The sequence below is a fragment of the Sus scrofa genome, chromosome 2, assembly GCF_054392235.1.
Source record: "Sus scrofa isolate SSC_HxYL_T2T_F1_AM1 chromosome 2, Sscrofa_HxYL_maternal_Yorkshire_Landrace_v2.0, whole genome shotgun sequence".
Lineage (NCBI taxonomy): Eukaryota > Metazoa > Chordata > Mammalia > Artiodactyla > Suidae > Sus > Sus scrofa.
Genome location: NC_139384.1, coordinates 6568627 through 6592156, shown reverse-complemented (window position 1 = coordinate 6592156; position 23530 = coordinate 6568627). Strand labels below are relative to the sequence as shown.

Sequence of the window (23530 nt, the reverse complement as noted above, 5' to 3'; positions counted from 1 at the left end):
TCGAGGCCAGGGATGGAGCCTGTGTCCTCATGGATGCTACTCAGATTTGTTTCGCTGTGTCATCATGGGAACTCTTTTTTTTTTTTTTTTTTTTTTTGGGTGACGAGTGCAGTGGCTTGAAGTGGGATCTCAGTTCCCAGACCAGGGACTGAACCTGGGTCACAGCAGAGAGAGAGTGGCGGATTCTAACCACTAAGCCACCAGGGAATTCCCAAGACCTACTGATTTCTGGATGCTCATCATATACTGAATACTGATTGTGCCTGGCCTTGCACACGCACCATCGTGGGTGCAACTATCATTGTCCCTGTGATACAACAACCACTCTCTCTCTATTGCTTTAGCACAGAAGCTCTTCTAAAGAGTTGGCATGGATGGAGTTCCCATGGTGGCTGAGTGGTAATGATAGGTGGCTGCAGAAGTCCCACTAGGGGATCATAGGTAATGAGGGAAAACTGGGGGATGTTGGGAGCCCACTGTAAGTTCATGAAAGCATCAGAATAAAGCAGGCTTAGGAGTTCCAGTCGTGGCGCAGCAGAAACGAATCCAACTAGGAACCATGAGGTTGCAGGTTTGATCCCTCTGGCCTTGCTTAGTGGGTAAAGGATCCGATGTTGCCGTGAGCTGTGGTGCAGGCTGGCAGCTGTAGCTCCAATTCGACCCCAGCCTGGAACCTCCATATGCCCAGAGTGTGGCCCTCAAAAGCAAAATAAATAAATTAAAAAAAATAATAATAATAAGGCAGGCTTGCTTCACTTGTGGAGGTGCAGGAATTGCCTCAGGTTATTGGTTGGGGTATGGGATGAGGCCTGCTTTCAGATTCAGACCAAGGGCAAGAGTTTGAAGACCGCCCTTCAGCTGATTGGAATATACACCTTACTGGATACTAAGGAGGTGCAACTATTCCCAGAGGCAGGCCTTTCCAGCCCCGATGCCCCGTGGATGACAAAACTGAAACTGTGGCCCATCGGCTAGCCCGTCAGAGCTTCCTTGCCTGCCTGCTTGCACCTCTTACAAGTCCTATCCTGATAAATCTGTTTCTTGCCTATCACTTTGTCTCTTGCTGAATTCCTTCTGCGCAGAGGCGTACAGAACTTGAGCCCTGGTGAGTCCAGACACAGGGTGAGTAACTTGTATTTAAAACCGTGGGTCGGAGTTCCCGCTGTGGCTCAGTGGTTGACGAATCCAACTGGGAACCATGAGGTTGCAGGTTCGATCCCTGGTCTTGCTCAGTGGGTTAAGGATCTGGCGTTGCCATGAGCTGTGGTGTAGGTCGCAGACGTGGCTCAGATCCCGAGTTGCTGTGGCTCTGGCGTAGGCCGGTGGCTACAGCTCCAATTCGACCCCTAGCCCGGGAACCTCCATATGCTGTGGGAGGGGCCCAAAAAAATGGCAAAAAGACAAAAACAAAACAAAACAAAAACCATGGGTTTAGGGAGTTCCCGTCATGGCTCAGTGGTTGATGAGCCCAGCTAGTATCCATGAGGATGCAGGTTCAACCCTCAGCCTCACTCAGTGGGTTGGGGGTCTGGCGTTGTTGTGAGCTGTGGGGCAGGTCGTAGAAGTGACTCAGATGCCACATTGCCGTGGCTGTGGTATAGGCCAGCAGCTACAGCTCTGATTGGACTCCTCACCTGGGAACCTCCATATGCCTCGCGTGCAGCCCTAAAAACAAAACAAAACAAAAAAACCCCCATGGGTTTACGTCCCAATCTGGGTTTTGGGTGGGTTCAGGCCGTTAGTGCCATCAGTTGCAGTGACAAACCCAACTAGTATCCATGAGGATGCAGGTTTGATCCCTGGCCTCACTTCGTGGGTTAAGGATCTGACATTGCCACAAGCTTTGGTGTAGGTCACAGATGCAGCTGGGATCTGGCGTGGCGGTGGCTGTGTTGCAGGCCAGCAGCTGCAGCTCCAATTCAACCCCTAGCCTGGGAACTTTCATATGCCGCAGGTGCAGCCCTAAAAAACAATAAATAAACAAAAATAAAGATGCGGCGTGGAGATGGAGCCCTGTGTGCGGGGACCGCGTAGATTGAAAGGCAGATGCCACCTTAAAGGAGGCTACTCAGCCTGACCGGAGGCCCACTTCCCCTGGCAAACACACCTTTCAAGCCCACATCCTTGGCACCGATGTGGAAAGGTGTGCCCTGGCCTCTTCTCTTCGAGCCCTTCGTCTGCGGCCGATGGGGCCAGTGACCCTGCCGGAGGTGGACAGGGCTTTATAACGGTTGTGTTGCATCAGAGAACAGAAATATTTCTAAGCAAACAAAGCACATCGGGGGTGAAATAAAAATTTTGAAAAGCCTTCATAAGCCCTTCATCGTCAGGATGGTTCTAGGCCCCACGGCTCAGAAGACCACGTGACCCGTGAAGATGCGTTTATTAGGACAGATAGAGCAAGCTCCAATTAATGTCACCTGGTGACAGTAATGAAAGGCCACTCTGGTGAAGGAGAATACGAAAATTCCGCACAAACTTTAAGGTGACACATAGCTCGTAGAGGATCTCCTGACCACACCTCCCGTCTCTCAGCGGAGGGCAGGTCTGTGCTCCTTGGCTCCCTGCCCCGCTGGCTCTGGGTTTCCTGGAGCAGGGCTGGCTGGGGGTGGGACGGCGGGTTGGAAGGAAGGGCCTGGATTGAAATGGTGTCTCTGTTAATGCTTGGCTCTGTGGCTTGATGGAGTCCCTAAATTTCCGAGCCTTCATGGTTCACCCGTCAAATGGGTATAGCACCAACCCATTCACAGGGCGACTGCGGGGTCAGGTGCATTCCTCAAATGTTCACTGAGAGCCTTTTCTGTGCAGGCACCATGCTGGTGCTGGGAAAATTGGGGTGGATGATTCAGAAACAGCCCCTGGTGCCGTGGGACCTGAGCTTGAAGAACCTGAGAGAAGCAGACGTCACTGGGTGACAAGCAACCGCAACCGGGGCCGTGAGGTCCAAAGGCCTTCCTGGAGGAAGAGGCATCTGAGTTGAGAAAGCATTGATGTGGGCAGACAGGAAGAGAAGTGAGCGGCCAGAGAGAGGGCTCGACGGGGAAAGGGAAAGTGTCCTGGACTTGGTTCAAGAGGCATCAGTCCTTGCCTGTCTCCAGTCTCTAGGGGGTGCCTCTCTCTCCCCGCTCCTTCTCTCTCTCTCCCTCCCTTTCTCTTCTCTCTCTCTCCCTCCCTTTCTCTTCTCTCTCTATAGATGATCCTGCCAAAACCATGTTATTTTGTGTTTTTCACAATACTTTATATGTTTTTTTTTTAATGACTGACTATAAACACCGAATACACTTGCACTAAAAGTTTTGGAGGTTTCTGTAAAAACCCAAGATATGATAATACTTGAAACATGTATTATGATGAACCAATATATCACAAGACTATACACATCACTGACACGCAGAAATGATCTTTTTTTTTTTGTCTTTCTGCCATTTCTTGGGCTGCTCCTGCGGCATATGGAGGTTCCCAGGCTAGGGGTCGAATTGGAGCTGTAGCCGCCAGCCTACACCACAGCCACAGCCACAGCCTCGCGGGATCCGAGCCGCGTCTGCGACCTACACCACAGCTCAGGGTGACGCTGGATCCTTAACCCACTGAGCGAGGCCAGGGATCGAACCTGCAACCTCATGGTTCCCAGTCGGATTCGTTAACCCCTGAGCCATGACGGGAACTCCGCACAAATGGTCTTTATCTGATTCAGACATCTGATGATAGAAAAGATTAAAAGCAGGAAAGGAGGAGTTCCTGTTGTGGCTCAGCTGGTTAAGGACCTGACATAGCCTCTGTGAGGATGCAGATTTGATCCCTGGCCTCGCTCTGTGGGTTAAGGATCTGGGTTAAGCCACTGTGTAGGTTGCAGATTTGGCTCAGATCCAGTGTTGCTGTGGCTGTGGCATAGGCCTCAACTGCAGCTCTGATTTGACCCCTGGCCTGGGAACTTCCATATGCCACAGGTTCCACCATAAAAAGAAAAAGAGAAGGAAACATATATGAAGTGCCAATGAAGGAATGCCCCTGTGGTGCAATGGGATTGGTGGCATCTTGGGAGTGCTGGGACACAGGTTCAATTCCCAGCCCAGCACAGTGGGATAAGGATCTGGCATTGCCACAGGTGTGGCTTAGGTCACATCTGTGGCTCAGATCTGATCCTTGGCTCAGGAATTCCATATGCTGCAGGCTGGCCAAAAAAAAAAAAAAAAAAAAGATTCAATTAAAAGCTGGTGATTGAAGTTCCCATCGTGGCTCAGTGATTAATGAATCCGACTAGGAGCCATGAGCTTTTGGGTTCGATCCCTGGCCTCGCTAAGTGGGTTAAGGATCCGACATTGCCGTGAGCTGTGGTGTAGGTCAGATCCCACGTTGCTGTGGCTGTGGGGCCGGCAGCTACAGCTCTGATTAGACCCCTAGCCTGGGAACCTCCATATGCTCTGGACGCAGTCCTCAAAAAGACAAAAAAAAAAAAAAAGCCAATGATTGAGAAATAATATTAGAAATATTTAATATTTAGAAATAATCATTCTTAAAAAATGAAAACAGGAGTTCCCATCGTGGTGCAGTGGTTAAGGAATCCAACTAGGAACCATGAGGTGGCCGAGGTTTGATCCCTGGCCTCACTCAGTGGGTTAAGAATCCAGTGTTGCTGTGAGCTGTGGTGTAGGTCACAGACGTGGCTCGGATCTGGTGTTGCTGTGGCTCTGGCATTGGCCAGCAGCTAGCCTGCGAACCTCCATATGCCACGGGAGTGGCCCAAGAAATGACAATAAGACAAAAAAGAAAGAAAGAAAGAAAGCATAAAACATACAAAGCATTCATTGCCCTATCGGAGAGTCTTGGTAATTGTTTCATAAATATTCCAGATGTAGAAACCTTTCTTTCATTTTGCACTGATCTTGGTTCAAACTGCTGAAAGGGCATCCACAAGCATCTTCGGTTTGGGTGCATAAATTCTACTGCATAAGCTCAGTTCCTTTTTTTTTTTTTTTTTTTTTTTTTGTCTTTTTGCCATTTCTTGGGCCGCTCCCACGGCATATGGAGGTTCCCAGGCTAGGGGTCGAATCAGAGCTGTAGCTGCCAACCTACGCCAGAGCCACAGCAACGCAGGATCTGAGTCGCGTCTGTGACCTACACCACAGTTCAAGGCAACGCCAGATCCCCAACCCCCTGGACAAGGCCAGGGATTGAACCTGCAACCTCATGGTTCCTAGTCAGATTGGTTAACCACTGAGCCATGACGGGAACTCCTCAGTTCCTTTTCTCAATGAGGAAAATATTTTATCTGCTAGTCCTGATTTTGGTTCTGCTGTTGAAATCAATGTTGTTAATTCAGACTGCAGATCAGTTTCTGGTTTCCTGTTGGAATATTTCATTACACTCACATTTTTTTTTTGTTTCATTTCTCCTGTTAAAGCAGTCATAAAGACGGAGTTCCCTTTGTGGTGCAGTGGAAATGAATCCAACTAGGAGCCATGAGGTTGCGGGTTCAAACCCCGGCCTTGCTCAGTGGGTTAAGGATCCAGCGTTGCCCTGAGCTGTGGTGTAGGTTGCAGACACGGCTTGGATCTGGAGTTGCTGTGGCTGTGGCTGTGGCTGGCAGCACCAGCTCCAATTAGACCCCTAGCCTGGGAACCTCCACATGCCGCGAGTGGGCCCCTAAAAAAAAAAAACAACAACAAAAAAGTGTCATAAAGAACTATAGTCTGCAGTGAATATTTAAATGCTGGAATACTCCAGTGAACATTATTGGGTAGTATTTGAATAATGTAACATTTGGATCTTCTAGCAAGATTAATAGTATTACACAGACTCTCTTGGTGAAATGACCAATTTATCTACTTATTTTACTTCCAAAAGGTGCTATTGCTTGAACACCATTCACAAGATTTGTATAAACAATACTAGCATACAATCCCTGGCCTTGCTCAGTGGGTTAAACGTCTGGCGTTGCCCTGAGCTGTGATGTAGGTCGCAGATGTGGCTTGGATCCCTTATTGCTGTGGCTGTGGCGTAGGCCAGCAGCTGTAGCTCCATTTCAACCCCTAGCCTTGGGACTTCCATATGCCAAGGGTGTGGCTTAAAAAAAAAAAAAAAGAATGCCAACTTACAAACATTAACTTTGGAGTTCCCACTGCGGCTCAGCGGGTTAAGAACTTGATGTAGTGTCTGTGATGATGCAGGTTTGATCCCTGGCCTTACTCAGTGGGTTAAGGAGCCAGTGTTGCCACAAGCTGTGTCATGGCCTGCAGCTGCAGCTGCAGCTCCAATTCCACCTCTAGCAGGGGAACCTCTGTATGCCGCCGGTGAGGCTCCAAAATTAAAATAAGTAAGTAAATAAGAATTAAACTTATTAATTGTAATTTTAGTTGCCAGAATGACTCATTGATGTGGTCTATCCATGCAATGGAATTATCCTCAAAAAGGAATGAAATTCTGATGCATTCACAGCAGGGGCAAATCTTAAAAACATTATTCTAAATAAAACAAGCCATATAGAATGATCCCATACATATGAGTGAAATTCTTAGAGAAAGTAGAGTAGTGGCTGCCAGGGTCTGGGAGGGGGGCGGATGGGGAATTAGTGTTTAATGGGTACAGAATTTATGTTGAGGATGATGAAAAGATTCTAGAGATGGATGACAACAATATCAATGTACTTAACGCCACAAAGCTGTACACTCAAAAATGGTTAAGATGGAGTTCCCAGATGGCTCAGTGGGTTAAGGACCTGGCATTGTCACTGCTGTGGCTCTGGTTACTGCTGTGGGGCAGATTCAATCCCTGACCTGGGAACTTCTATATGCCGTGAGCATGGCCAAAAAAAAAAAAAAAAAAGAGTTAAAATGGTAAATTTTTATCACTTTTTTTTTTTTTTTAAAGGATGACTCACTGTTATCAGACAGGGCCACATTACAAAGATGAAAACATCGGCAAGAAGCCAGACTGATTCCATCATGATGACTTCTCGCCTACATAGTCATATTTCTGCTTTTGCTTTTAACCTGACATCTGTGAGTTCTTTTGAAGCTATAATGTCTCCACATGGATTGCTAAGCCTGAACTGTTGCAGAAGAATTAGAATAGTTTTATTCCTGGTTTTATTTTTTTGGTCACATCATGGCATATGGAAGTTCCCTGGGCCAGGGATTGAATCTTAGCTATAGCTGTGACCTATGCCACCTGTGTGACCTGCGCCACCTCTGTGGCCATGCTGGATCCTTAACCCACTGTGCCACAGCGGGAACTCCCCTGATTTGTTTAAAGTGATTTTTTTTCAGGATCAGGTCCAGCCATGAAATCTGTGGGGGCCCCTTGTTCAAAAATTATTAAGAATTTTCAGGGGGAGTTCCTGTCGTGGCGCAGTGGTTAACGAATCCGACTAGGAACCATGAGGTTGCGGGTTCGGTCCCTGCCCTTGCTCAGTGGGTTAACGATCCGGCGTTGTCGTGAGCTGTGGTGTAGGTTGCAGACGTGGCTCGGATCCCACATTGCTGTGGCTCTGGCGTAGGCCGGTGGCTATGGCTCTGATTCGACCCCTAGCCTGGGAACCTCCATATGCCGCAGGGGCGGCCCAAGAAATAGCAAAAAAAAAAAAGAAAAAAGAATTTTCAGGAGTTCCCTTCATGGTGCAGCAGAAACAAATATGACTTGGATCCATGAGTTTGCAGTTTCGATCTCTGGCCTTGCTCAGTGGGTTAAGGATCTGGCGTTGCCATGACCTGTGGTGTAGGCCAAAGACATGGCTCAGATCTGGCGTTACTGTGGCTGTGGCATAGGGCAGCGGCTACAGCTCCAATTGGACCTCTAGCCTGGGAACCTCCACATGCCACGGGTGTGGCCCTAGAAATACAAAAAGAAAAAAAAGTTTTTTTTCAGGAGGTCAACAACAGAGCATTAAATTAAGTGCAAGACCCTTGTAAGCTCTGGGTCCTGTGTAATGGCATCAGTCTTACACCCATGAAGTTGGTCCTGTTCAAAATTCAGCATAACACAATTTTCCTGAGAAATGCCAAGAAGGAAATCTGGCCCGAAAAAAGGAGGTGTGAAAGCAGAACCATGTGGCCCAGTGGCTGTGGCAGGCATCCAGCCACCCTAAGGGGAATCCCCTTGAAAACAAAGCCAGTCCACTGAGTTGGTGGCAGGGAGAGAGCGAAGAGTCCTCATGGGTGATGGCGCCACTTCTGAGCCACGGAGCCAACCAACCTTGGAGCTGCTTCACCTCCAGGGAGGTAAAAACTCCAGTTTATTTGACAAGTTTATTCTTGGTTTCTGTTATTTACAACCAAGAATGTCCAAATGATGCATGTCTTAAAGAATGCCTGTCCTCATCCTTGCAGTCCCCTCTGGTTCCCCTCCCATCCCTATCTTTAAAGAAAAAGCTCACAATTAAATTTGTGTTCTTCCATTTAAACTTCTCTTTAATTTATTGTTCAATTTATTAAAATTATAAATATAAAACCCTGGTTCAACTTACAATATTAATCACTTTCTTATTTTCCTTATAAATGTAGAAAACTCTAATAATCATTACTAAGGCGCTTGTATTGATTTTTGTACTATTTACAAATTTAATTCAATGTTTTAATTATTTCAAATTGAATCTTAAATTTAATTCAGTCAACTTTCACTTGAAGTATTTCCATATCTGATTTACAGGGAGTTGTCTCTGAAATGTTTAGGAATATTTGTAAGTCCAATAAGTTGATAAACTTCTCTAACTTTTCATGCAAACTCACATTATCCTTAAGAACTAGTTATCTGTGCTGCTTCCATTCCCTCAACCCCTACAGTCCAGTTTTCTCCCACCCCCAACTCTGCGAAGAGTGCCCCTGAAGTCTGGGATGACCACCCAACTACCCAGTCCAGCGGGCATCTTCCTGCCCTTGCTGCCATCCTGCAGCCTAGGACCCTCAGCCAGCATTTCAATGGATCTGAATCTTACTAACACAACCAGGGCATGGAGGTCCCTGTTCGTGTCTTCTGAAGAGACAATGAATTCTTGGAATAGAGGTTCTCCTCCTGCAGGATCTGAGACCCCCAGAGATCTGGGACCCAGGCGGGCTGCTGGCCCCTTCCTGCTTGTTCCTGCCAGGCCCTCCTTTCTCACCACCTGTTTGGACCCATGTTAGTCTCCAGCTATCTTCATTCCTTGCCTCTATAGCAGCAAGAACTTTGCACCTACCTAGACTCAGCTGCTACTCATGTCATGACAGTATCACCCCCTTAGGAGTTTTTGTTTGTTTGTTTTTGTTTTGTTTTTGTTTGCTTTTTGGGGCCTCACCTGCAGCATATGGAGGTTCCCAGCCTAGGAGTCAAATCGGAGCTACAGCTGCAGGCCTACACCACAGCCGCAGCAACATTAGTTCTGACCCAAATCTGTGACCTACATCACAGCTCACTCCAACTCGGGATCCTTAACCCACTGAGCAAGGCCAGGGATCGGACACGCAACCTCATAGTTCCTCGTCAGATTTGTTTCCACTGCGCCACGATGAGAACTCCCCCTCAGGCATCTTTTAAAACTTTAACCAGATACATTATTTTCTCACTCCAGTTCCCCGGTGGCTCCCTGTTGCACTTAAAACAAAACCTGACTTCATTACAAAAGCGCCATGAAAGGCCATGATTGGGCCTGCCGGCGATCTGATTCCTATACCATCATTCCCACTTCCTGTCCCCCAACACTGGCTCCTCTTTCTTAGGGGACACCAAACCACACGTCTACCCTCACCCCTGCCAGTGGGCCCTTGTTTGTCTAAACCAGTGGAGTTCCATCCCCCTGGCCACAGGGATTGGTTGAGGCAGAGGCACATGCCCTAAAGTGGTTCAAGCGGAGGAAAGCTCAGGACTCTCCTTCTATAGCCAGAGAAAATATTTTCTCCTTAGACCTGGCCTCAGACACATGCAGGCTCTTGAGCGGTGGGCAGCTGTCCTGCGACTGTAAGAGGAGTTCGCCATAAGGAGTTCCCCAGTTGCCTAGCAGTTAAGGACTCAGCATTGTCACTGCTGTGGCTCAGGTTACTGTTGTGGTACAGATTCGATCCCTGGCCCGGGAACTTCTGGATGCTGTGGGCATGGACGAAAAAAGAGGAGTCCACCATAAGAAGGAGGAAATTAACCCTTCGGAGGCCAGGCTAAGAAGGCAGAACTTGCACCTTCAATGATTTTGAGCCCCCAGGTGAATTCTCCCAAAGCCCGCATGTCTTTGGACCATGCACTTGGAGATGTTCCCTCTGTACACAGCTGGAGAGGGGCCCTGTGACTCTGTGGGGTAGGAATCCTGAGTGGCAGCCTTTAGAAGGGCCCAAGTTAACCAGCTCCTCATTTGATCACACTGTCTTACCATCATCTCAGCACTTACCACTGTCCAAAGGGATTCTTCATGCTTTGTTTTGCTAACAATTCCTATCTGATGCACTACAGTAGGGGCCTCATCTGTTTTCACTCAAGTTGCTCCCACGGTGGGGGGGGGGGTGCAAAGAGTTGGCGCTCAATTGATACTGTTGAATGACTGATGCCCTGTTGCCATGTTTGCCGGCTATTTCTTTTCTCCTTTTGCTCTTGCTGTTTCACCACCAGAAATGGCCCCAACTCCTTTCTCTGGCCCAACTCCTTCTCATTCCCTAAACTGCAGGTCAGATATCAGATGCTCAGAGACCCCCGCCTGGACCCCCACCTAGTGCTGTCTCCTCTGAACTCTGGGTTTCCCTCCCATCTTACAAGATGGATCATTCTCTGCAGCAAATGTCACTTCACACCTCTGGCTTCCGAGTGCCACCGTATATTTCATCCATTTGACAGTTTCTAACTGAAAGCCTACTTCGAGTCAGGCCCTATGGAAGCTGGGAAAATAGCACTGGAAAAACCATATAACTCCTGCATTCATGGATCTTACATTCTAGTGAGGGAGCGACAATAACATGTGAATAAGTACAATAAATGACATCTGGTGATAAATGCTATGAAGCAGAGGAGGGAGATGAAGTGGTGGGCAGATCTGACTTGGGGAGTTAGAGGTGGCCTCATGAGGAAGGTGACATTTGAGCAAAGACTTGAGCGGGATGAGGGAGAAAGACAAGTGGATAAATAGAGAGAAAATGTTGCAGGAAGGAAAGAGCACAGGACCAGGGGGAGGAATACGCCTGCTGTGTTCTAGAAACCCTGGGAGGTCAGTGTGGCTAGAGTGAAGTGAGTGGGGTGAGAGAAATGCTGACGGGCTGAATGGGAGAAGAGCAGAGGTCTTCTTGACTTCAAGGTTTTTGGTCTGAGAAACTGAATGGACCAGCTCATCAGTGAGGGAGAAGAAAGAAGGTGGGAGGAGAAACCAGAAAGGCAGATCTGGAGTTCAGTTCAGGACATGCCCCTGGTACATCCAAATGGGGGTGTCGAGTAGGCAGAGAAAGTCGAGGGAGATCTGGGCTGAAGATACAAATTTGAGAAACCTCAGAAACCTGGGAGCGGCCTTAAAAAGCAAACAAACAAACAAACCAACCCATTCTTAGTACATTTGCTGTAGGAAAGCTAGCAGAGGGTTGGATTTGGCCATTTTGCCTATCTGGCCCTTTCCTTCACCTGGTGCTTTTTTTCTTCTTTGAGGGGGCTTTCTCAAAACACTTATCATTATTTAATAGACTAGATAATTTATTTTTTAACGCTATTAACCAGGTGTTACCTATGCCCCTCTTTTCCCTCCCAACCTCCAAGAAGGTAAGCTACAAAAGGAGGGAATCCTTGGGAGTCCCCATCATGGCTCAGCGGTTAACGAATCTGACCAGGAACCATGAGGTTGCAGGGTCGATCCGTGGCCTGGCTCAGTGGTTTAAGGACCCAGTGTTGCCTTGAGCTGTGGTGTAGGTCGCAGACGCGGCTCGGATCCCAAATTGCTGTGGCTCTGGTGTAGGCCGGCGGCTACAGCTCTGAATCGACCCCTAGCCTGGGAACCTCCATATGCCGTAGAAGCGGCCCTGGAAATGGCAAAATGACAAAAAAAAAAAAAAAAAAAAAAAAAAAGGAATTCTTTATTTACTGAGGTATTCCAGGCTCCTAGAACAGTGCCTGGTACGTGGCAGGTGATTTACTACACATTTGTTGAATGTATGCATGAATGATGTATTACTCCTGTAATTAGCAACCTACTATACAAAACAACAAACCTACAAACCTTCCGTGAGTTCCCAACCCCAAGGAGTTAGGGCCACAAACTTGGCGAGGGTTTTAAGTCCCTCAAGTCCCACCCACTTCTCCAGCCCCTCAAACCCTCAAGACCCGCCCCAACCCCCAGCCGGGCACGCGCAGTTCACTCCCCGAGACGCATCCTGCGGCCACTAGGAGACGCCCAAACCCGGCCGCCGGCGAAGCAAACACCAGTCCCACGTGACCGGCGTCGCACCCGGTGAGCGTCACGTGACGGACTCAGTTTTCCTCCAATCGTTGTGCACGTTGTGGGGATTCCACCGAAGACCTGGTTTGAGACTTACAGTACCCTATTCCCCCGCCAGCCAAACGGGCCGGCTCCATGAGCAAGCTGGGTTGCGGGGTCTCTCCAGGGTCCTCTCCTGAAGCCGGTTTGGAGAGACCTGGGCCTACAAAGTGCTCGGTCCCGGAAGTGACGTCTCCCAGAGGGGCCGGAAGTGGCAGTGGAGGGAGGGAAGATGGCGGAGGTGGTGAGTCCGGTGCCCGGGGCGGGGCGGAGGGAGCCAGGGGAGGTGGGTAGAGCCCGAGGCCCCCCAGTAGCCGACCCTGGCGCCGCGCTGTCTCCCCAGGGGGAGATAATCGAGGGCTGCCGCCTGCCCGTGCTGCGGCGGAACCAGGACAACGAAGATGAGTGGCGTGAGTGACGTCGGGGGGCGGGGCTAAGGAACCTGAGGGCGAGGGGCGGGGGGAGTCAAGCGAACCCCAGGGAGGGGGAGGGGCCTCTAGAATCTTGGGGCGGGCGGGGCGCAGATATTCACGAGGGGCGTGGCTTTTAGCCGCTGGAGATGGACAGGGCGGGGCTTGGAGAAGGGAATGACACTTGGTGACTAATGGGGGCTTGGGCGAGAGCTTCCAAGTGCTGAGGCTCAGGGATCGGGCCTGGAGGTGGAGTTCAGGTTGTAGAAGGGCGGAGCCTCATGGCCTGGCCGCTCTAAGGCCGTTCCCTGTGCTGTGCCCACAGCCCTGGCCGAGATCCTGAGCGTGAAGGACATCAGTGGCCGGAAGCTTTTTTACGTCCATTATATTGACTGTGAGTTCTGGGCCGGGATGAGGTGGGGCTAGGGTTGCGGGGGGCAGCCTCTGGCACTCCTTCCTGAGCCATCCCCACTGCTGCAGTCAACAAACGCCTGGATGAATGGGTGACTCATGAGCGGCTGGACCTAAAGAAGATCCAGTTCCCCAAGAAAGAGGCCAAGACCCCCACCAAGAACGGACTTCCTGGGTCCCGCCCCGGCTCTCCAGAGAGAGAGGTGGTGAGTAGGTCCCCTGCTTCAACTTTTCTCTCCTGCCTCCTACTTCTCTCATCTCTTGGCCTCAGTGGCTCCCAGCTGGGCAGGAGGCTGTGCCCTCCCACCCTGGCTTCAGCTCGCAAAGGATGGGGGCCAAATTGCAGATGTAGCTTCCAGAGTCCAGCGTCCTTGAGAGGGGCGGGGTTTGATCATTACACACTGAGGGGCCCCTACTCCCCTTCCCCATCCCACCACCATCCCCACCCCAGAGGAAGACCCTGGACCTATCTCTACAGCCGGCCTCCGCCCAGGCCAGCGGGAAGACCTTGCCAATCCCGGTCCAGATCACACTCCGCTTCAACCTGCCCAAGGAGCGGGAGGCCATTCCCGGTGGCGAGCCCGACCAGCCGCTCTCCTCCAGCTCCTGCCTGCAGCCCAACCACCGCTCAACGGTACCCTCAGCAATTCCAGGGACCTTGCTTTCCTCTCAGGTCCCACCTTCCCTACCTTCTGACCCACCTTTCTTGGTTTCTCTTCTGCAGAAACGGAAGGTGGAGGTGGTTTCACCAGCAACTCCGGTGCCCAGCGAGACAGCCCCGGCCTCAGTTTTTCCCCAGGTGAGTCCCCCAAACCATCTCTTTTTCCCTCCCCTTCTACCTTCTGGTAGCCCCTTTCAGGTGCATCTCACAGCTACTCCTTTTTCTTTCATCTCACCTTCAGAATGGATCAGCCCGTAGGGCAGTGGCAGCTCAGCCAGGGCGGAAGCGAAAATCAAATTGCTTGGGCACTGACGAGGTGGGTCTGGGGAAGAGGGAAGCGGGGTGAAAAGTAGGGGACAGGGGGTTCCCTAGGTGGGTAGCAATTGGAAATCAGTGTGCGCTCACTGCTGTGCCCCTGGGTTCAATTCCTGGTTTGAAAACTGAGATTCCCACATCAAGCCACTGCATGTTGTAGCTAGGAAAAAAAAAAAAAAAAAAGGAGTGGACGTAGGCAGGGCAGAGAGTTCAGTGACTCGTTGGAAGATGAACAGAGTGTGCTGGGTTGAGGTGGTGTTGGGATTAGGAGTGAGGCAGAACTGGTTCAGATCAAGCATTGGGTCATCTTTTCCAGTTTCCAATGAAAATTGTCCAAGTCTTGGTTTCTTTAACTGGAAAGTAGGGGTTATGGTATCTTCCCCACTAGGAAACCCGTGGGAGGGCTGTGAGCCAGAGAGTGTCCTGCTTGAGTTGTCTCCTGTAACCTGGCGTCTTTCCGTGGCCCCGGGCAGGACTCCCAGGACAGCTCAGACGGAATACCCTCGGCTCCTCGCATGACTGGGAGCCTGGTGTCTGACCGCAGCCACGACGACATCGTCACCCGGATGAAGAACATTGAGTGCATCGAGCTGGGCCGGCACCGCCTCAAGCCGTGGTACTTCTCCCCGTACCCGCAGGAGCTCACCACCCTGCCCGTCCTCTACCTCTGCGAGTTCTGCCTCAAGTACGGCCGAAGCCTCAAGTGTCTGCAGCGTCACTTGGTAGGAAGGGTCCCAGGAGGCCGCCTTCCTAGCACCCCTGCCCTGCCCTGGCCCTGCCCCTGATTCTCCTCTCCTTCTCAGACCAAGTGTGACCTGCGACATCCTCCAGGCAACGAGATTTACCGAAAGGGCACCATCTCCTTCTTTGAGATCGATGGTCGTAAGAACAAGGTCAGTGGCTCAGGGGCCGTGGGGAGTCTTTGGTGCAGGGAGTCAAGTGAGTGGCCTTTTCCAGCTCAGGAAAGCACTGACCATTTTGGCTAACAGATCTATTCACCCCATTTATTCACTTAGGGCAGGTGTGGGAGATACAGAGTGACCAGCAATTAGACAGGATCTCTGCTGAGGGCTCACAGGAGAAGGCAGACATGCTAGGGGCTTCTTAGATCCTAGCGTGATACATGTCGTGAGACAAAGTGTGAGTTATCAGGATCCAGAGGAGGGGACCTTTGAGCCTGGGTAAGGGGGGTACAGGAATCCGAAACCATGGGTTCTGAAGGGGAGGAATGGATGGCTCTGCAGGTTCAGTTCCAGACCAGAGCAATGAAGCAAATATCATAATAAAGCAGTCACACAAGTTTTTTTGGTTTCCAAATAAGATTTATACTTATACTACGCTGCAGTCTATTACATATATAGGAGTGTCGGAGTTCCCGTTGTGGCACAGTGGTTAACGAATCTGACTAGGAACCATGAGGTTGTGGGTTCGGTCCCTGCCCTTGCACAGTGGGTTAAGGATCCGGCGTTGCTGTGAGCTGTGTTATAGGTCGCAGACGCGGCTCGGATCCCGCCTTGCTGTGGCTCTGGTGTAGGCCGGCGGCTACGGCTCTGATTAGACCCCTAGCCTGAGAACTTCCATATGCCACAGGAAGCAGCCCTAGAAAAGGCAAAAAGACACACACACACATACACACAAAGGGATACAGGAGTGTCTAAGAAAATAATGACAGTGATGACAGTGAGAGTCACTGTTCACACATCCCTATAACGGACAACGAGAGTTTGGAACATTCCGAGAATTACTGAAATGTGATAGAGAGACATGAAATGAGCAAATGCTGGTGGAAAAATAGCGCTGATAGACTTGCTCAATCCAGGGTTAGCATAAACTCTAACTCGTAAAAAAAAAAAAAAAAAAAAAGGTGCATTATCTTTGAAATGCAATAAATGGGGTCCACCTATGCAGAGACAGTGTGGAAGGTGAGGGTCCTTCCTTCCAGCTGAAGGGCAGACAGGATGAGGTGAGGGTGGGGAGGAAGTGGGGGACACCGCAGGTTTGGGGCGTCTAACCTGCCTTCGTCTGGCTGTGGGGAGGATGAAGGGAGTAACCTGGCGGGACCTTCTGGAGTGAAATGCCTCCGTTCCGGGGCCTCACGAGTGGGGAGGGAGAGGCAGTCACCCTGACTGGCAGAGGGGAGCGCTCACTTGGGTGCTACGGGAGCTTGGGAGGAAGATGCTGCTTTAAACACAGTTAAGTGTATGAAGTGTGGGTTTGAGTATTCAGGTGGCCCTGCCCAGCCAGTGCTTAAAAAGCTGTATTTGAGGAGTGGTGGCTAGGAGTAACAGCCTAACTAGTATCCATGAGGATGTGGGTTCAATCCCTGGCCCCGTTGCTATGAGCTGTGGGGTAAGTGGCTTGGATCTGGTGTGGCTGTGGCTGTGGCATAGGCCAACAGCTGGCACTCTGATTGAAATCCTAGCCTGGGAACTTCCATTATGCCATGGGTGTAGCCCTAAAAAGACAAAAAACCACATCCGAAATGCAGGAAGGTTGTGAGAAGTAAAGTTACGAGAATAATTATTTTGCTGGGGTGGCCTTTAAGGCTGGTTTTGTTTTTGTTGTTGTTGGCATGTGAAAGTTCCTAGTCCAGGGATTGAACCCCAGCTACAGCGGCGACTTGCATCACAGCTGGGGCAACTCCACTTCCTTAACCTGCTGCACAAGGGAACATCTAAGGCTGTTATTTTGTTAAATTCCGGAATTTCTTGCTCCTCTTGTAGAAGAGCTGTTCAGTTCTCAGGAGGTGTAACTGTAGGTGAGAGAGCAGTGTGGTGTTTTTTGACAGCCAGAGTCCTAAGACTGTCACACAAGCAAGAGTTCCTCTTGTAAGCCCTGGTCGGTCTTTACTGCGACGCACAAGTGTGCTGACCGCCGTTAACTGTGGCAGAGGGCGCTGGTCGCCTCCAAAGCCAGAGTCACACCGAGGCGTGGGGAGCAGGGGGAGTGCACCCAGCTCACCAGGGAGGCGGAGCTTGGACGTCATCACGGAGCCGGTACGCAGACTCCTCGACACTGAGGAAGCCTGGGCACAGGGACGGCCTGACCCGTGGACTGGGTCGGGGTCCAGGAAGGCTCATCCTCTGTCAGCCTGGGGGACAGCCATGCTCAAGGCGGAGGACCAAGGTGGTGACAGACCTTCCCCTTTGCAGAGTTACTCTCAGAACCTGTGTCTTCTGGCCAAGTGTTTCCTCGACCACAAGACGCTGTACTATGACACGGACCCCTTCCTCTTCTACGTCATGACGGAGTATGACTGCAAGGGCTTCCACATTGTGGGTTACTTCTCCAAGGTGAGTGCTCCCCAGGGCTGTGCCTCCGTCCTGCCCTCAGCTGGGTCCCTCCCTTCACACCCTGCCCCCTTTCCAGGAAAAGGAATCCACGGAAGACTACAACGTGGCCTGCATCCTGACCCTGCCTCCCTACCAGCGCCGGGGCTACGGCAAGCTGCTGATCGAGTTCAGTGAGTACCCGTGCTGCTGGGGCGCTGGGTGGGGGTGGGATCCGGCAGGCCCAGGCCCCGTCCGTGTCTTAGACAGATGTCCAGTGCTGGGCCTCAGCCCCGGCTGGGCAGCCCAGTCACCAGGGGAACTGGCCAGAAATAAAAGATGGGACTCTCCCAAGGTTCTCTCCGTCCCAGGGTGACTGCCCTGCTTGCCTGGACCAGGTTCTTAGCCCCTCCCGGTTCTTCGGCCAAGGTTCTAAGCACTTTCCCCAGATCTTACTCATGTGCTCCTGCCCAGGGCCAGGGCAGAAGCCGAGTGAGCCGCTCTTCTTGCTCAACTCTCCGGTCCTGCGCGGTCACCCAAGTTCCTGTGGTGCATTTCCCCACTTGTCTTGAGCCTCGCGGGGCAGCAGGTGTCCTGTAAAAGGGCTGTGAGCTTAGCAGGCAGCTGTGAGCACTGACTCACGGGGATCTGGCCTCTGCCCCTCATCGTACGAGTCGTCTCTTAGCCTCATTCCACTCAGCTCACCATTGTCTGAACCCTGGGATCACCAGCCTCTGACCTGGGAGATGGGAGGGAAGCCCAAGCTGTATAGTCATTTGGAGGCTTGGCTTGATCCCAGTCCTGGTCTCTTTGAGAAATTTATTGGTAGAAAGATGCCATGATGGGGTCACATCCTTAGGAAGCCCTCAGCCTGGTAGAACAGGCAGAGCTGAAAGAAACAGGCAGAGCTGAAAGAAACTCAGTCTAAACCTCGGGGCTCAGACCTCAGGGGAGATGGGATGTGGGCAGAGCCGTGAAGGAGCTGTGCCGAGTTGTGCCCAGTTGGAGCACACAGGGACACCAGAAGCCCCATTCCAGGCAGCTCCAGAGGGTGGGTGGGTGCTCCCGGGGCGGGGGGGGGGGGGGCTTCCTGCAGCTCCGGAGAGGCGTGGCTTCCCCACTGAGCCATCAGGACCCTCTGTGCAGAGGGTGAGAACTCTGTGTGCCCCTTTGCTCTGCAGACACCAGCCTCTCTGTCCTCCCCAACAGGCTGCATGATGGAAGCCACAGGAAGCTGGGCAAGGGGCTCAGACTGGCAGAGAAAGATGTATTGGAGAGAAAGCCCAGGGGGCCGTCATCCACCCAAGGCTGGTTCTGGCTGAGGGTGAAGAAGGGCTTCTAGAAGTAGTGGACATCTCAGGGCCTCTGTCCAAGAGCTGTGAAGCCACTTGCAGTTTCACAGGCCTCAGGGTCTCACCAGGAACCGCCTGCCAGTGCCCAGTGGTCAGCAGGGTAGAGGAGGAGGGTGGAGCCGTCAGAGTGGGAGGGAAGGGTGGCAGGAGGGCAGTCCCCTGGCGAGGACTGGCCTCCCTGCCTGGGGGAGCGCTTTGCCGCTCCCCTCCTTCCTTCCTCACAACCACCAGTCAGGCCAGCCTGGTCTTAGGGCAGCTGATGCTTCTCAGGAACTGACTTGACTTGAGAATCCAAGCGTCCCCTCAGGCCCGGACCAGAGGTGGGGCCTGCCCACTTCTCTCCTCACACGTCCAGGCTGAGTCTAGCATGACAGAGGAAAGCTGGAGCCACTTTCTTTCCACAAGCCACTTCCTCTGTACTCCCCCACCCCAGCTGTAAGCCCTCGCTGGCTCTTAGGTGATTGGACCTGAACCTCTCAGCACACAGCGGAAGAGTATGGTCACTGGTCCTCTGTTAGGAACTGAGGCACAGAACAGACAAGCCATGCATCCAGGCCACAGAACCACCACCTGGCAGGCCCAGGGTGGGAGCCAGGCAGTCTCCCTCTGCAGCCTGTGCTCTTAACAGAGGGTGGCAAAACGCTGGGATCGCTCACCCACCCTCTCCTGCTCCATTGCTTTAGGCTATGAACTCTCCAAAGTGGAAGGGAAAACAGGGACCCCTGAGAAGCCCCTCTCGGACCTTGGCCTCCTATCCTACCGAAGCTACTGGTCCCAGACCATTCTGGAGATCTTGATGGGGCTGAAGTCGGAGAGCGGGGAGAGGCCGCAGATCACCATCAAGTGAGCCTGGCCCTGCCTACCTAGGGGTGCATGGCATATTCCTGGGCTTTCTCACTCCTCGGGCCCTTGGGAGCCTGGGGCAGAGATGAAGCCCCGGGAAACCTGGTCTTTGCCCCTCCACAGTGAGATCAGTGAAATCACCAGCATCAAGAAGGAGGACGTCATCTCCACTCTACAGTACCTCAACCTCATCAACTACTACAAGGTAGGGAGGCAGGCAGGGGAGACAGGTGTGTGCAGGGGAGCAGCGTGCAAGCCCTGCTCGGGCTGACCTGCCTGGCCCCGTCTCCCGTCCAGGGCCAGTATATCCTCACACTGTCGGAGGACATCGTGGACGGGCATGAACGGGCTATGCTCAAGCGGCTTCTTCGGATCGACTCCAAGTGTCTGCACTTCACTCCCAAGGACTGGAGCAAGAGGGGAAAGTGGTGACCAGGCACTGCCCATTAGCAGTGCCGGCAAAGCCAGCAGAACTGGGGCTGACAGCCTATCCCGCCCCCACTGGGGTCTCCAAGAGGCACAGCAAGGGGAGACAGGGCTGAGGACAGCTCCACAGGGAGAGGACAGGCCTGGTAAAGGCCAGCTGGTGCCTAGCACCAAGGAGAGCTCAGGGCTCAGGTCAACTCCAAGGTCAGCTGGCTGCAGGCCCAGGCCTGCTGTGAACCAGGGACCAGAGGGAGCCAGGCAGCTGTGTACAGTGAGATAGGGGGTGGGGTGCTCTGTACAGGGGGCTGGTGGCTGTACAATTTTCTTTTGTAAAGTAGGAATGGGGGGGAGGTACTGGCTGCAAAATTCTGGCCTCTTTTGCCCCACTGCCCCCTGGCAATAAACTGTTTCTATGGGCCAGAGCCATGAAAGGTTCTTGTGGGAGAAGACAGCACTGGCACACTCACAGGTTCTGTGAAGAGCGCCTTTATTGGGGTGACGAAGGCTCCCAAAGTGAAGGGGTTCACTGGAGTGAAGGGATCAGTGGCTTTCAGTTTCAAGGTCTGGTTTTCAGTCCTCTGGTACCTGGGCGTGAATCTGCAACAGGAGGAAATCATCCCTACTATCGGATTGCTGCAGTATAGTGACTAGCTGGCCCAGATACTCAGGGCAGAGATCCAACTGCTCAGAATCATAGACAGGACAGGGAAGAGTGGTGGGAGGCCATGCTGCCCCAGTGTTTTCCCCAGCCCCAAAGCCCCAAGTCCACTCAAGGGCAAGATTCAGCAAACAACTCTGAAGGGGAGCCTGGGAGGGAAGGGCCCATCCATCCACTCACCGCTGCAGCAAGGCTGGGCCAGGTTAGGGCCCCACGCACTTTGGAATCCGGACCAGGGATAGTCTCCAGGCCCCACAGGGTGAAGCTGCTGAAACTGGCTGTGGCGCCGATAAAGCGGTCCTGGGGAAGGGTCCCAGCTCAGCACCCGAGCCGCCGCTCCCGCCTGCACTCCCTTCCAACCCTATACCCCGGTGCTCACGAAGTCCCGCTCCAGCGTCTCCGGGGATTCCATCACTTCGTGGTCCTCCTCCGACCCCTCCGAGAAGTCCTGCTTCCCCACCGACACCTCTCCCTGCTCTTCTGTCATCACGTATCCCACAAGGCCGGGCGGCACCGCCACCTCCTCGCCGCGCAGACTGCGGCCCCGGAAGGACGCTTCCAGCCCTGGAAGAGGCAGGCGCAGGGCCACAGTGACGCCTGATGCAAGGCCTAGCGGGGCAAGCCCGGGAGCAGCCGTCCCCGCCACCTCCGGTGGACCACGAGCCCCGGGAGCCCTCGCGCCGCTCCTTGCCGAGGAGAGCCCGACGCCGGCGCGGGGGCTGCCGGGAGCCGTAGTCCCGCCGCGAGCGCTCACCGTAGGGACCCTGGCGGATGGCTGGGGTGAAGAAGCGCCCCACCGGGGCGGGCCGGCTAACCGGGACCTCGCAGGGCAGAAGGTGCAGCGTGACGGGGGCGGGACTGCGCAGCGTAAAAGGGCGCAGGTGCACGCGGCGCCTGTGCACCGACTCCTCGTCGCTGCTCTCCATGGCTCGGCCGCACCCCGCCGCTCGCTGGCTAAGGCCGAAGCTGGCGCGTGAAGCGCGCAGAGCCTGTCGGGAGGCCCGGGACTCTCAGCCCAGAGCTTCCTGGGAAGCGTAGTCCCTCTTTGAGGCTTCTGCAATCTTGTCCACCGGTGTTCAGGTCCTAGATTTTTTTTCTTTTTAAGGATTCAATGAATTTTATTATAATTGTAGTTGTGCGACCATCATAACCTAATTTTAGAACATTTGCATCCCAAACCCAGATTCCATCCCAACCTGAGGCCTTTGGTAACCGTAAGTTTTTCAAAGTCTGTGAATCAGTTATTAAGTTCATTGTACCCCTTTTTTAGATTCCACGTATAAGTGATAGTATATGATGTTAGTGTCTCACTGTCTAACTTCTCTTAGCATGGTAATTTCTAGGTCCATCCAAGTTGCTGGAAATGCCATTATTTTCATTCCTTTTTGTGGCTAATATTCCATTGTGTATATGTACCACATCTTTATCCACTCCTTCGTTGATGGATCTTTAAGCTGCTTCTGTGTCTTGGATATTGTCTGTAGTGCTGCAATGAACATTGTGTTACATGTATCTTTTCAAGTATGGTTTTCTCTGGATAGATGCCCAAGAGTGGGATTGCTGGATCATAGCCAAATGCTCCTTGGGCTCCTCCTCCCAATGCCAGATCCCCAGGTGTTGGGAACCTGATGTAGGGCTCAGAACTCTTACTCCCGTGGGTGAGCCTCTGCAATATGGTTACTTTCCCGTCTGTGGGCCGCTCACCCAATGGGTATGAGGTTTATATTGAGTAATCGCCCTTCCTAATATCTTGATGTGGCCTCCTCTTTGTCTTTTGGGGTAGGATATCTTTTTTGGTAGTTTCCAGTCTATTTTGTTGAAGGTTGTTCAGCAGTTGGTGGTAATTTTGTTGTTTTCATGAGAGAAGGTGAGTTCCAGTCCTTCTGCTCTGCTATCTTGCCATCTTAATCCTGTCTCTCCCTAGATTTTTTTTTTTTTTTTTTTTTTTTTTTTGCTTTTTAGGGCCACACCTGTGGCATATGGAGGTTCCCAGGCTAGGGGTCGAATTGGAGCTGCAGCTGCCAGCTTAAGCCACAGCCACGGCAACATGGGATCTGAGCAACATCTGTGACCTACACGACAGCTCAAGGCAATGCGCCAGATCCTTAACCCACTGAACGAGGCCAGGGATTGAACCCAGATCCTCATGGAACCTAGTTGGGTTCGTTAGCCACTGAGCCACGAAGGGAACTCCTCCCTGGAAAGAATTCTTAATGTGTTCCATTCAGCTACGAAAAGTCAAAAAGTAACAGCCGACACGTGTCCAATAAGTGCTAAGGACTTCCTGCAGGCAGCCCAAAGGGAATGGAGCCTCAGGGTGGAATTAGTGCCCTTAGAAGAAGTGAGCTCTGGAATTCTCTCTGTGGTTCAATAGGATTGGTAGCGTCTCTGCAGTGCCAGGATGCAGGTTCAATCCACGCCAGGTGCAGTGGGTTCTAGATTTTTTCCTTGAGTTTTCCCCCCAATGGTATATTCTTAGTGTAAAAAATTAAAACAAAAAACTTTAAAAGATTAAAACGATTCCTTGAGTTCCTGTTGTGGTGCAGTGGTTAATGAATCCGACTAGAAACCATGAGGTTTCGGGTTCGATTCCTGGCCTCGCTCTGTGGGTCAAGGATCCGGCGTTGCCCTGAGCTATGGTGTAGGTCACAGATGTGGCTCAGATCCTGCGTTGCTGTGGCGTAGACCAGTGGCTACGGCTCCGATTAGACCCCCTAGCCTGGGAACCTCCATATGCCCCGGGAGTGGCCCTAGAAAAGGCAAAAAGCCAAAAAAAAAA

At 52.0% G+C, this 23530-nt stretch overlaps 2 protein-coding genes across 5 annotated transcripts; one reads left to right on the top strand and one right to left on the bottom strand.

Moving 5' to 3' along the window:
* The first annotated feature begins 12619 nt into the window (after nucleotides 1–12619).
* On the top strand, nucleotides 12620–20515 carry KAT5 (lysine acetyltransferase 5). 4 transcript variants are annotated; one of them, NM_001243915.1, is given in 14 exon segments: nucleotides 12625–12650; nucleotides 12750–12816; nucleotides 13142–13210; nucleotides 13297–13433; nucleotides 13706–13861; nucleotides 13952–14026; nucleotides 14130–14204; nucleotides 14677–14925; nucleotides 15007–15096; nucleotides 17356–17496; nucleotides 17573–17666; nucleotides 19508–19667; nucleotides 19791–19872; nucleotides 19965–20513. In NM_001243915.1, coding segments are annotated over 14 exon segments (1542 nt in total). In that variant the 5' UTR covers nucleotides 12625–12638; the 3' UTR covers nucleotides 20100–20513.
* Nucleotides 20516–20563: 48 nt separating this feature from the next.
* On the bottom strand, nucleotides 20564–21719 carry RNASEH2C (ribonuclease H2 subunit C). The gene is made up of 4 exons (XM_005660692.3): nucleotides 21506–21719; nucleotides 21131–21315; nucleotides 20932–21051; nucleotides 20564–20690 (listed from the first exon to the last, which is right to left on the bottom strand). Exons 1-4 carry the CDS (start codon nucleotides 21675–21677, stop codon nucleotides 20664–20666), a joined length of 504 nt encoding a protein of 167 aa, XP_005660749.1. The 5' UTR covers nucleotides 21678–21719; the 3' UTR covers nucleotides 20564–20663.
* Nucleotides 21720–23530: the final 1811 nt, after the last annotated feature.